The sequence below is a fragment of the Hypanus sabinus genome, chromosome 1 (genome assembly GCF_030144855.1).
Source record: "Hypanus sabinus isolate sHypSab1 chromosome 1, sHypSab1.hap1, whole genome shotgun sequence".
Lineage (NCBI taxonomy): Eukaryota > Metazoa > Chordata > Chondrichthyes > Myliobatiformes > Dasyatidae > Hypanus > Hypanus sabinus.
This window is the reverse complement of record NC_082706.1, coordinates 7,197,462-7,210,303: the sequence shown is the minus strand read 5'-3', so window position 1 is coordinate 7,210,303 and position 12,842 is coordinate 7,197,462. Positions and strand designations below refer to the sequence as shown.

General features: G+C 45.8%; 1 protein-coding gene across 13 annotated transcripts in view; it reads right to left on the bottom strand.

Annotated features, from left to right (window-relative positions):
• The window catches only part of LOC132390878 (LIM domain-binding protein 1-like), a 41,934-nt gene that overhangs the window by 28,750 nt on the left and 342 nt on the right, over nucleotides 1-12,842 (bottom strand). For 10 of the 13 annotated variants that reach the window (XM_059963420.1, XM_059963453.1, XM_059963430.1 and 7 more), the window contains exon 2: nucleotides 4,042-4,141. In XM_059963420.1, coding sequence (XP_059819403.1) covers nucleotides 4,042-4,141 — 100 coding nt within the window. Of the gene's footprint in view, nucleotides 1-4,041; nucleotides 4,142-7,177; nucleotides 7,328-8,133; nucleotides 8,229-12,842 lie in introns of those variants that run through there. The other 3 variants (XM_059963434.1, XM_059963447.1, XM_059963441.1) reach the window with 3 other exon arrangements.

Genomic DNA, 12,842 nt, shown 5'->3' with positions numbered 1-12,842 from the left:
CACATTGACACAGTAGTCCTTCGTCACTGGCCTTCGAGTACAGAGCAGAAGCCTGGACAGATTTCCTTTGTCCCACATCCACACTGCCGGAACTTTGAGCACAGAACGGAGACTTGGACTGCAGATATCCTTTGTCACCCGTCCGCGTTGCTGGACTTTGTACAAAGTGGAGGCCTGATCTTGAACTCCTCCACATCCCTATCCCCAATCTGACCTCTAACACACCTGTACTCTCCTTAGGTCATCATGACCAAGGATGAGAACAGGTAGCAAGCCTGCTCTAGAGAACAGAGGTTGTGCCACTCTGAATTGGTCAAGAAGGCTGCAGGATATCTTAGGGAGAGCAAATGGAGAGACAGACTCCTCAGAGATAAGTCTTTAGTTTGGTAGATAGAAGTAGAAGACCATGATTAAATATCATTGCTCACTACCATTCCAATGCTGCAGGATGTGCCGTTCCGGTTCTGACAACAATGGAGTAACAGCAACCAAAAGGAATTAAGGATGCATGTTTCAAAAAGAAATCACAGTTAACAGAAACTGTCTATTAAAAATTCAACAGTAAGCTCTAACTGGGCAGCTTTTGTTTATGGTAATAAAATATTCATATCCATGTAATCTCCAAATTCAACACTGCATGTTAGAGTAAGATCCTGGTTAAACAGCTGATGAGCTTTGAGTTAAGAACTGAATAATAACAGCAAGCTGCAATTCAAAGATAATTTACAGAAATATTCGCAACATTCTGCTTTAGTTAATACAATTCCCAAATAATTCTGGGCTGGATTTCCCTCTGAGGCACTAAAATACAGAACACTTAATCAAATCCAGCAGCTTGCACATATTCAAACTGCAAACCAATTGCAATTGAGTTTTAGCTACTAATCTGCAAAAATACCGGGGTAACTTATTCTACATATTGCCAAGCTCTGTCCAAAATAGTCTCAAAATACACATATTTTAGGTGATCCAATTCTGATTTATTTATCACATGCGCACTGAAGCATACAGAGATGTGGCATTTGCATTAGCAACCAACACATATGAAGATATGATGGGGGAAGCCCACAAGTGTAGCATATATTTCTGCACCAACATAGTATGCCCACAGTGCTTGGCAAAACACAAGCAGCAAAACAATAAGCCCCCTTCCCTCCCAATAACCACAGCCAAGGATGGCCCTCCAACCTCTGGGTCTCCAGCCCCCCACCATAGGACTATGACTTCCAGACTTCTGATCAATCTTTGGACTCTGACCCCCAGACTAACCAACAATCGGTCACTGGATTCCCAGCTCAAACTCTCGGGGACCCTTGTGCCTCTAGCTCGCACAGACTGTCGAATCCAGAACCCTCCAACCTGGAACAGCCTAACGTCCACCGTTGCCCTTCACTACCCATCTAAAGTTTTAAAGCCCAATACTGAATTGGAGTGTATGGGGTGTCCAAGGAGGGCTAGTACCTCTGGTGAAGGGGCTTGTCATGTCCATTCTGGGGCAGCTCACTCACCTTTGGTCCCCTCTCAAAACTCAGCTCTCACCTGTGGCTCTAAGTAGCTGTTTGCATGTGACAGTAGCTACACCCCAGTACACCACTTAGACAAGTGGGCTTAACCAGGTGACGGTGGCCTGCAGCTTCATACCCCAATGTGATAAGGACATACCTGTCCTAGCATGCAAAATCAGCTCCTGCGGGCTGGGCGGATGAGATCTACAGTGAGATGGTACTACAGCGCTCCATGGAGAGCGCAGGCCACGACGAGACAAAGAAGACATCATTGTCATCGACTGTAACTAAGCAGGACTCCAGTTTGTGATAGTTGTTCACGTTATTTAACCCAGACTTGTGAGAACAAGAGTGGAACTGCCCCAGTACAATGGTTTTTTCACATTAAAAACTCTCCCGCACAGATTTCCTGCTGTCATCAGACATGATAGACAACCACCAGCACTGAATGCCTCACCATTAACTGAATTTAACATCATTAAACTATCAATCAATTAGTCCGATATATGCAGTTTAACAACTATGCATAGAATGACACCAAATTTACAGAACAGAAACAGATCACATGATGTCTGAGCTCATGCCTTCTCCCCACCATCACCCCAACAAATACTCCATGTTTCTTATGTGCACATCTAGTTATCTTGTACCATTCACCTCAACAACAGGTGACACCCCACCCCCACCAGCTCCCATCTCGGGTGGAGCTTGAATTCCTAGGTAACGGCCCATAATTTTTCATTATGCCAAACTGTCACCTGCATATATGTTAAGGAATACAAGTTGAAAATCCTGATGAAATCCTGAACCCTGATGAAGTGTCTCGGTCCGAAATGTTCATGCTTTTCCCCACAGATGCTGCCTGACCTACTGAGTTCCTTCAGCATTTTGTGTGACAAGTTGAAAATAAACTGTCTTGTTTAACTTTTTCACAAAGTTCCACAAGAAGAACATTTAATCCATACCTCAAATGTCTAGTTTGTATAAGTGTCAATTACCATTTCTCATAAGGCCAGAGTGGCCTGCTCTTATAATGGCTTTTCCCACATGCTAATTATGAATCCCCTTCCAGGGTTATCATCTTACATGTCCATTAAAATTAGTTTTCCCCACAGATTGAGATATCTGCTTTAGGATTACTCTGTCAAACCACTTCACTGTTTTAGCCTCTAGTGAGCTGTGCCTAGCATTTTTGTCATGAAAAAGCCCAATTCATTCCTCAGTACGATCGTCACCCTCATCCAGCTTCGTCGTGTCTTCTTCCAATACACCTGCTGCGCAAATTTCACACCAGATGACCAAGCAACTCCAGTCAAATCTGATAGTTCGATAACACTAGTTTTGAAATTTTAAAGTAAATTTATTATCAAAGCACATATATGTCACCATATACTACCTGGAGATTTGTTTTCTTGGAGGCATTTACAGGAAAATCATGTGGATAATGAAGTAGGTTTTCAAAGCTTGCAGAGAGATTTAGGCCAGGTTGAAGAGTGGGCTGAAAGATGGCAGATGGAGTTTAATGCTGATTAAGTGTGAGGTGCTACATTTTGGTAGGACTAATCAAAATAGGACATACATGGTAAATGGTAGGGCATTGAGGAATGTAGTAGAACAGAGTGATCTAGGAATAATGGTGCACAGTTCCCTGAAGGTGGAATCTCGTGTGGATAGGGTGGTGAAGAAAGCTTTTGATATGCTGGCCTTTATAAATCAGAGCACTGAGTATAGGAGTTGGGATGTAATGTTAAAATTGTACAAAGCATTGGTGAGGCCAAATTTGGAGTATTCTGTATAGTTCTGGTCACCGAATTATAGGACAGATATCAACAAAATAGAGAATGTTACCTGGGTTTCAGCACCTAAGTTACAGAGAAAGGTTGAACAAGTTAGGTCTTTATTCTTTGGAGCATAGAAGGTTGAGGGGGGACTTGATAGAGATATTTAAAATTATGAAGGAGATAGATAGAGTTGACGTGGATAGGCTTTTTCCATTGAGAGTAGGGGAGATTCAAACAAGAGGACATGAGTTGAGAGTTAAGGGGCAAAAGTTTAGGGGTAACACTAGGGGGAACTTCTTTACTCAGAGAGTGGTAGCTGTGTGGAATGAGCTTCCAGTAGAAGTGGTAGAGACAGGTTCAATTTTGTCATTTAAAAAAAAATTGGATAGGTATATGGACAGGAAAGGAAGGGAGGGTTATGGGCTGAGTGCAGGTAGGTCGGACTAGGTGAGAGTAAGCGTTTGGCATGGACTAGAAGGGCCGAGATGGCCTGTTTCTGCGCTGTAATTGTTATATGGTTATATAATCAAGAAGAGGAGTAGAACTAATAGAAAAAACTATAATATCAAAGACTGCCAAACAATCAATGGGAACATCCCAATCCTGGCTACCGGCCATATAGCCTCAGTTTATTACTAAATTTTATTGGCTCTCAAAGAGTATTCTTCTGGAAGAAGTTGCAGATAAACAGAGAAACAGGATACTAGATTGCAGACCAACAACTGAGCATTCCGTTTCACAAGCTGTATACCCACCCGAGGTCTCGGTCCAGCATAACTGCCTCAGTCTCCGGAAAGCACTTCAGGGTGGAATAATACCAAAATGGGCTCGGGCTAGATATCTGGACTAGGTAACCTGTAACAAAGCAAAAACATAAATGAGGCAAAGTGCAACAACTACTTCATTCATGTCACCAGCCCATCATAGGCAAAGCTCTCACCTCCAATCTGCACATATTCATGCAGTGCTGTCACAAGAGAGCAGCTTCCATCATCAAGGACCCCCACCCTCGTCCGGGGCTCAGTACCAAAGACCCTCTTCACCCACGAACCCCCGATGAGGCCATGCTCTCTTCTCATTGTTACCACTGGGAAGGAGGTACAGGAGCCTTGGGTCCCACACCACCAGGTTCAGAAACAGTTCCACTGAACTGATTCCACAACCTACAGAATCACTGTCAAGGGCTCCACAACTCATCCTTTGCGATTTGTCTTGTTTTACCCATTATCAATCATCTTCAGAGATTGTCTGTGGTCACATAACCAGGATTTGTGTTATGTACTAGCTGCTCATATGACCATCCACCACCTGCTCTCATGGTTTCACGCGACCCTGAACAGGAGCTAAGCAGGTGCTACACCTTGCCCAAGGGTGACCTGCAGGCTAGCGGAGGAAAGAAGCACCTTATAGCTCCTTTGGTAGGGACACATCTCCACTCTGACACCCATATAGATGTGTTTGGTAATAAATTTACTTTGATCACCATCTGACTCTCTGAGCTTGCACACTGGAAGCAGCACTGATAAATTTATTTTGACTTTCAGCCATTATATTGTAAGACAACAGGAATTCTGAAGCTTTACTAACGGAAATGCGAAATACTGCAAATGACTGCCCTTTATACTCCATGAATAACACTCCTAAGGATACGAAGAACCTGCAGAGAGATATCGACAGGTTAAGTGAGTGGGCAAGGGTCTGGCAGATGGAGTACAAAGTTGGTAAATGTGAGGCCATCCACTTTGGAAGGAAAAATGGAAGACCAGATTATTATTTAAATGGTAAATGAATGCAGCATGCTGTTGTGCAGGGGGACTTGGGAGTGCTTCTGTGTGAATTACAAAAGGTTGGTTTGCAGGTGCATCAGGCTATCAATAAGGCAAATGGAATGTTGACTTCCATTGCTAGAGGGATTAAATTTAAGAGCAGGGAGGCTTTGCTCCAACCATACAGGGTACTGATGAGGCTGCATCTGGAGTACTGCGTGCAGTTCTGGTCTCATTACTTGAAGAAGGATATACTGGCTTTGGAGGCGGTACAGAGGAGGTAACCAGGTTGATTCCAGTGATGAGGGGGTTAGACTATGAAGAGAGACTGTCACCTGGGATTGTACTCACTGGAATTCAGAAGAATGAGAGGAGATCTTATAGAAACATATAAAATTACGAAAGGGATAGATAAGACAGAGGCAGGAAAGTTGTTTCCACTGGTAGGTGAAACTAGAACTAGGGGACATAGCCTCAAGATGCAGGGGAATAAATTTAGGATGGAGATGAGGAAGATCTGCTTTTCCCAGAGAGTGGTGAATCTGTGGAATTCTCAGTAAGTATATTTCAGACAAGGCTGGATAGATTTTTGCACAGTAGGGGAATTAAACTTTATGGGGAATAGCCAAGTAGGTGCAGATGAGTCCACAGCCAAATCAGCCATGATTTTATTGAATGGCAGAACAGGCTTGACGGGCCAGATAGCCTGCTCCTATTTCTTATCTTCAGTCTCTCTGCTCATTACATCGCTGGCATTTAGGGCAGCAATGAAGATCCTCTATCTCTGGTAGTGTTCAGGGCCTCTTTCATCGTGTCAGTAGCTTCCTCTCAGTTTTCACTACTGTCAGCCATGCAAGTCCAGGCTGGAGACTCAGGAATACCATCACACTCAGATGGAGAAGGATTCTTCATTATCAAGAGAAAACATACAGATGTTGGAAATCCAAGCAACACACGCAAAATGCCAGAGGAACCCAGTATGTCAGGCAGTATCCATGGAAAAGAGTACAGTCGGCACATTGAGCTGAGACCCTTCATCAGGACTGGAGTAAAAAGATGTTAGAGTGAGAAGGTGGGGGGGGGGGGGAAGAGGAGGAAGTACAAGATAGTCGGTTATAGGTAAAACCAGGAGAGGGGGAGGGATTGAGTAATCAAAGTTGGAAATCAGTCCCACCCATGACTCTTAACACATGAAACGAATCAGATGAAGATGGCTGATCCAGATCATTTCCAAGCAGGGGTCCACAGTTCTCTTACTTAATGGTATTGGTCCATGGTTGGGAACCACTATTCCCAGGGAACTCTTCCAATTATGACCAGAACACAAAGGGTGTATTCTATGTGGAATCAGCTGCCAGAGGAAATGATTGAGGAAGGTACAATAACAACTTCTAATAAGCTAGTTGAGCAGGTACATGGATTGGAAAGGTTTAGGGTTATGGGTCCAACGGGAATATTGGTCAACACTGTCAATTGAGGCAAAGAGTCTGTTTCCATGCAGTATAATGCAATGAATCTGATCTATAAACTGTGTTAAAACCACTTTCTTCCATAAGTGACTCTCCAAAATGGATGTTCAACACAGGCCTCAACTTTAATTAAAGCCTGCTTTAATTTTTGGGGTGGTTACATTAATTTACTAGAGTCATGGTAATAAATCCTAGTTATCCAATACATTCAAGTCAACTGTCAAGCACTATTCACACTAATCTCATCTCCTGGCATTGGAGCCAAATGGTTCTAACAAAATCCAAAATAGACATTACTCTTCCAATCAACAGCAGACTGCAAGCTATCAATTCTCAGGGTAGTAAACCCCTAACAATTTCAATCTTTTCACTTCCAGGATACTTTTTAGTGTTTTTGATTTTAAAATGTATTAATCTTTTCCTGCTTCGAATTTGAGGTATAAGGTTCATTTTGAATGGAGCAGGGAACAGGGGGATCACCAGGGACCTGTCCCACCAGTCCCTCCAACCACCTAGCAGGACCCTCTTCCTCTTTACCCCATTTATCAATTACCCACATCAGCATCTCAAGTATCAACTATTGTTAATACTTTATCACCACCTATCAACCTTCTTCAACCTCCCCCGCCCCTCGGAAAGGTGAGTACAATACACACCAGTCCTCGGCAGTGATGAGCAAGGCTTTCCTGACACCACCCTCTGATTTCCCTTTTCACACTCCTCGTGTTCTTTCCAACTTCCACTTTGCTCCCTCAGAACAATCAGACATCTCCAGCTGCCCCCAACAAAACTCTCCCTGCAAAAGGTTCCCAGCCAGCTGCCACGTACTACCCACCAGGCCATATCCCCCTCTCCCCCTCTCCCCAGTCTCCCCCTAGCCCACACCCCCTCTCCCCAGGCCCCCGCAAGCCATTTCCCTCTCCACAGTTTCACCCGAGGCCACACCCCCTCTCCCCAGTCTCCCCCCAGGCCACACCCCCTCTCCCCAGTCTCCCCCAGGCCACACCCCCTCTCCCCAGTCTCCCCCAAGGCCACCCTCTCCCCAGTATCCCCAGGCCACACCCCCTCTCCCAGTCTCCCTCCCATGCCACATTCCCTCTCCCCAGTCTCCCCCGGGCCACACCCCCTCTCCCCAGTCTCCCCCAAGGCCACCCTCTCCCCAGTATCCCCAGGCCACACCCCCTCTCCCAGTCTCCCTCCCATGCCACACCCCCTCTCAACAGGCCACACCCCCTCTCCCCAGGCCACACCCCCTCTCAACAGGCCACACCCCTCTCCCGACTCCCTCCCAGGCCACACCCCTTCTCCCCCAGGATACACCCTATCTCCCAGTTTCCCCCAGGAACCAACCTCCTCTCCCACTCAGTACCGTTCCTCCTCACCCCAGTCTCGCACCCATCGCCCAACTCCTCAGTCAGCCATCCAGGCCCCGCCCCCTCGACAGTCTCCCACCTAGCCTCCCCCAGTTCCCCCCTCATCTCCTCAGGAGAGCCCGGTGCTTCTCCCGGGCCCCAGCCCTCACAACACCCCTCCATTTCCCAGCCATCCCGATCGGCGGCTTCGCACTCTGCCCATCCCTCCCGCTGAACGGCCCGCGGTCTCCCTCACTCACCGACCCTTCCGCCGCAACTCGACGCGGGACCCTCACTTCCGGCGGAAGAGAGTGGAGGCGGCGGCGCGCGGCAGCCGGGAGCGCGCCTTCGCTGACGTCATAGATTCCCCGTGTCGGTGGATGAGGAGGGAAGGGTTGATGAGGGAGGGAAGGGTTGATGAGGGAGGGAGGGAGGCAGCGGAGGGGTTGCATCGTGGTTCGGTAAAGCATTTTGATTGTACAGGATTGTAAAAACCTGCAGAGTAGCGGATTCTCTGCCCAATACGGCAGAGGCACATCCCAACCCACCATCTACAGGAGGTTCAAGAATTCAACATCCTGCACATACACGAGGAGTAAAAATCTTTACTCCATCTAAGTGTGCAAAGTGCAATCATAGTAATTTATAATAAATAGAAGAGTCAATGTAATACAGAGAACACTCAAGTCAGCATGAGTTCATCAGTCTGACGGCCTGGTGACAGAAGTTGTCCTAGAGCCTGTTGATCCTGGCTTTTATGTGGTGATACCGCTTCCTGGATGGTAGCAAGTGGAATCTATTGTGGTTGGGATGACTCAGGTCCCCAATGTTCCTTCGGGCCCTTTTTACACATCTGTCCTTGTAAATGTCCTGAATAGAGGGAAGTTCACAACTACAGATGCGCTGGGCTGTCCGCACCACTCTGCAGAATCCTGCCATCAAGGGAGGTACAGTTCCCATACCAGGCAGTGATGCAGCCAGTCAGGATGCTCTCAGTTGTGCCCCTGTAGAAAGTTTGGGGGCCCATACCAAACTTCCTCAACTGTCTGAGATGAAAGAGGCGCTGTTGTGCCTTTTTCACCACACAGCTGGTGTGTACAGACCACGTGAGGTCCTTGGAGGTGTGGATGCCGAGGAACTTGAAGCTGTTTACCCTCTCAACCCCAGATCCATTGATATCAATAGGGGTTAGCCCATCTCCACTCGGCCTGTAATTCACAACCAATCCCTTTGTTTTTGCGACATTGAGGGTGAGTTTGTTTTCTTGACACCACAATGTCAGAAAGATGACTTCTTCCCTGTAGGCCACCTTGTTATTGTTTGAGATAAGGCCAATCAATGTAGTGTCGCCGGCAAATTTAATTAGCAGATTGGAGCTGTGGGTGGCTATACAGTCATGGGTATACAGGGAGTAAAGGAGGGGACACAGTATGCAGCCCTGAGGGGCTCCTGTATTGAGAGTCAGAGGGTTGGAGGTGAGGGAGTCCACTTTTACAACCTGCTGGTGATCAGACAGGAAGTCCAGGATCCAGCTGCACAAGGCAGGGTGAAGGCCGAGGTCTCTGAGCTTCTTGTCGAGCCTGGATGGAACTATGGTGTTGAATGCTGAACCAAAGATCCTCAGCATCCAGGCCATGCCATCTTCATGCCGCTCTATTGGGCAGGAGGTGCAGAAGCGTGAAGCCCCACAGCATCATGTTCAATATCAGCTACTTCTTGAACCAACCTAATCACTGCATTGAAGTTAGCTCAACAATTACATTTATACACACTGCCGTGGAATGGGTTTGACTGCTGGTTATAGAATCATAGAAAACTACCCTTCAACCCATCTAGCCAGTGACGGACTATTAATCTGACTAATCCCTATCCAAATATTCTTAAAAGTTGAACTGAAACCTAAATCCACAACTTCTGCTAGCAGCACATTCTGCGCTCTCAGCACCCTCTGTTTCACACTGTTTGCCTTTCACCCTTAACCCATGACCTTTAGTTCCAGTCCCACACAACCTCAGTGGAAAAAGTCTGCTTGCATTTACTCTATCTATGCCCCTCATAATTTTGTATATGTCTATCAAACCTCCCCTCATTCTTCCACGCTCTGGAGAATAATGTCCTAACCTATTCAACCTTTTTTCGTAAATCCAAGTCCTTACATCCTGGCAACACCCTTGTGAAATTTCTCTGCACTCATTCAATGTTACTGATATCTTCCCTGCACACAATTCTCTAAAGTTGGCCTCACCAACATCTTACACAACTTCAGCATAACATCCCAACTCCTGTTTTCAATATTTTGATTTATTAAGGCTAATGTTCCAAACCCTTTCTTTTAGCCACTTCTGAGGAATTATGGATCTGTATTCCCAGATCCCTCTGTTCTGCCACACTCCTCAGTGCCCTATCACTCACTGCATAGGTGCTACCTTAGGTTGTCCTCCCAAATTGCAACACCTCACACTTGTCTGCATTGAGTTCCATCTGCCATTTTTAGCTCATTTTTCCAGCTGCTCCAAATCCCACTGCACGCTTTGATAAGCTTCCTCACTGTTACCTACATCCCCAATCTTGGTGTCATCCACAAATTTGCTGATCCAGTTTACCACACCATCATCAAGATCATTGACATAGATGATAAAAAAGACAATGGACCCAGCACCAGTTCCTGCGGTGCACCAGTAGTCATAAGCCTGCAGTCAGAGAGGCATCCATATACAACCAGTCTCTGACTTCTCCGACGAAACCAACGTCAAACCTAATTTACTACCTCATCTGTAACGCCGAGCGCCTGAACCATTTTGACCAACCTGCCATGCGGGACCTTGTCAAAGGCATTGCTAAATTATTCTTTCTATATTTGCACAGTTTGCCTTCTTTTGCACATTGGTTGTTTGTCGGCTTTATATTGACTCCATTGTATTTCTTCAAACCTATTGTGAATGCCACAAGTAAATGAATTATGTTCAAAGGAAATATATTATCAAAGTGCCTGTGTGTCATCATGTACAATGCTGAGATTCATTTTCTTGTAGGCATTGACAGTAAGTACAAGTACAATCGAATCAGTGAAAGGGCTTCCTCATCATTGAGCAAAAGACAAATAGCTGATACAAAAACAAAATAAATAAACAAATATCGAGAACTGAAGATGAAGAGTCCTTGAAAGTGAATTCATAGGTTGTGGGAAGTTAACCCCTCCAGTTCAAGAGCCTGATGGTATTAGCTGTTCCTGAACCTGGTGGTCCAAGTCCTGAGGCTCTTGCACCTTCTACCTGATGGCAGCAGCGAGAAGAGAGCATGGCAGGGTGGTGAGGGCCCTTGGTGTCGAATTCTGCTTTACTGCAACAGTGCTCCCTGGAGAGGTTGGGAAGGCTTTGCCCGTGATGGATTGGACCATTTCCACTACTTTTTGTAGGCTTTTAAGTGCAAGGGCATTGGTGTTCCCACAGACAGACAGACATACTTTATTGATCCCGAGGGAAACTGGGTTTCGTTATAGTCGCACCAACCAAGAATAGTGTAGAAATATAGCAAAATAAAACCGTAAGTAATTAAATAATAATAGGTAAATTATGCCAAGTGGAAATAAGTCCAGTCACCAGGTTGTGATGTAACCGGTCAATATACTCTGCACCATAAGTCTATATAAGTTTTTCAGAGATGTAGACAACATGCTGATTCTTTGTAAACTTTTAAGTACAGGCATTGCTGTGCTTTCTATGTAAGAGCACTTCCTTGCTGGGCCCAAGACAGATGATAACACCGAGGAATTTAAAGTTGCTGACCCTCTCCACCTCTGATCCTCAGGGCTCAAAGGGCTCTAGTCTTCTCTTCCAGAAGTCAATAATCAACTCCTTGGTCTTGCTGACATTGAGTAGGAGGATGTTGTTATGACACCATTCAGCCAAATTTTCAGTTTTCCTTTTATATGCTGATTTGTCATCACCTTTGATCCAGCCAACAACAGTACTGTCATCAGAAAACATATTGGATATACAGTATATATGTACTTGATAATAAATCTTTGAACTACGATCACTTTGCACTCAAATTGACTTTATTTTTGTTGCAGTTGTGCTCTTTCTTGTAAAAATTGTGCGTGATTTATGTTTAATCTGTTTTTCTTTTGAATGCAGGTTTGTTAAGGTTGTTATAGCCGGGTGTGCTAGTGGGGATGAGCTCCCACTACCAGCTGAATGCTCCCAGTGGTGTGCATCTCAAATAGCCTCTAATGTGTGGCTTAGCTACTAACCCCAGCAGAACTGCTTTGACTGACAGGAAAAGAGGCAGAGGCAGGTAACTGGCGCCTTAAAACCGGTCACTCTGGGCAAACGGGGCTCATCAAGCATGGTTAGCAGCTCATCAAGAAGGAAAGCTCTGATCCCAGCTGCCTTGCAGCTATACCCACTTACCAAGAAGGTTTTGGGAGTAAAGGTCGAGGGAAAATCCAGAGCTGAAGGCACTCCCGTGTTGACTGGTAACTCCAGCGGAGCTGCTGGTGCCAAACCATATCGGTCTCTGTCGTTCATTTAGTTTCATCAGCTGCATGAAGAGGGGGAGCCTGCGACATGGCAACAATTTGCTCTCCGTATCACGTCGTGTATCACATGGACAGCTGGTACATTTCAAGCACGGCCGGCCCAGACCAATGGAACAAAGGCTATGATGCCCGTGGTGATGTAGCTGCCAATAGGTTTTTCATTGCACCTGTGCAGCTTGGCTATACGTGAAGGCCAGTGCTGGGCTTGGCTGTCACGGGCTGCTTGAGACATATGCCATTCAGTAGGTAGTGGGACCTTGCCCCCACTATCACCACCTCCCCCCCCACCTTTAAGGAACCATGTACACATATATTAGCATAAACAATATTACCGTGAGGTAAGTTTCTTGATGAATTTACAGGAAACAAAGAAATACAAACAACCAATGAGCAAAAAGAGAGTCCGTAGGTTGTGCAATCAGCTCAAAG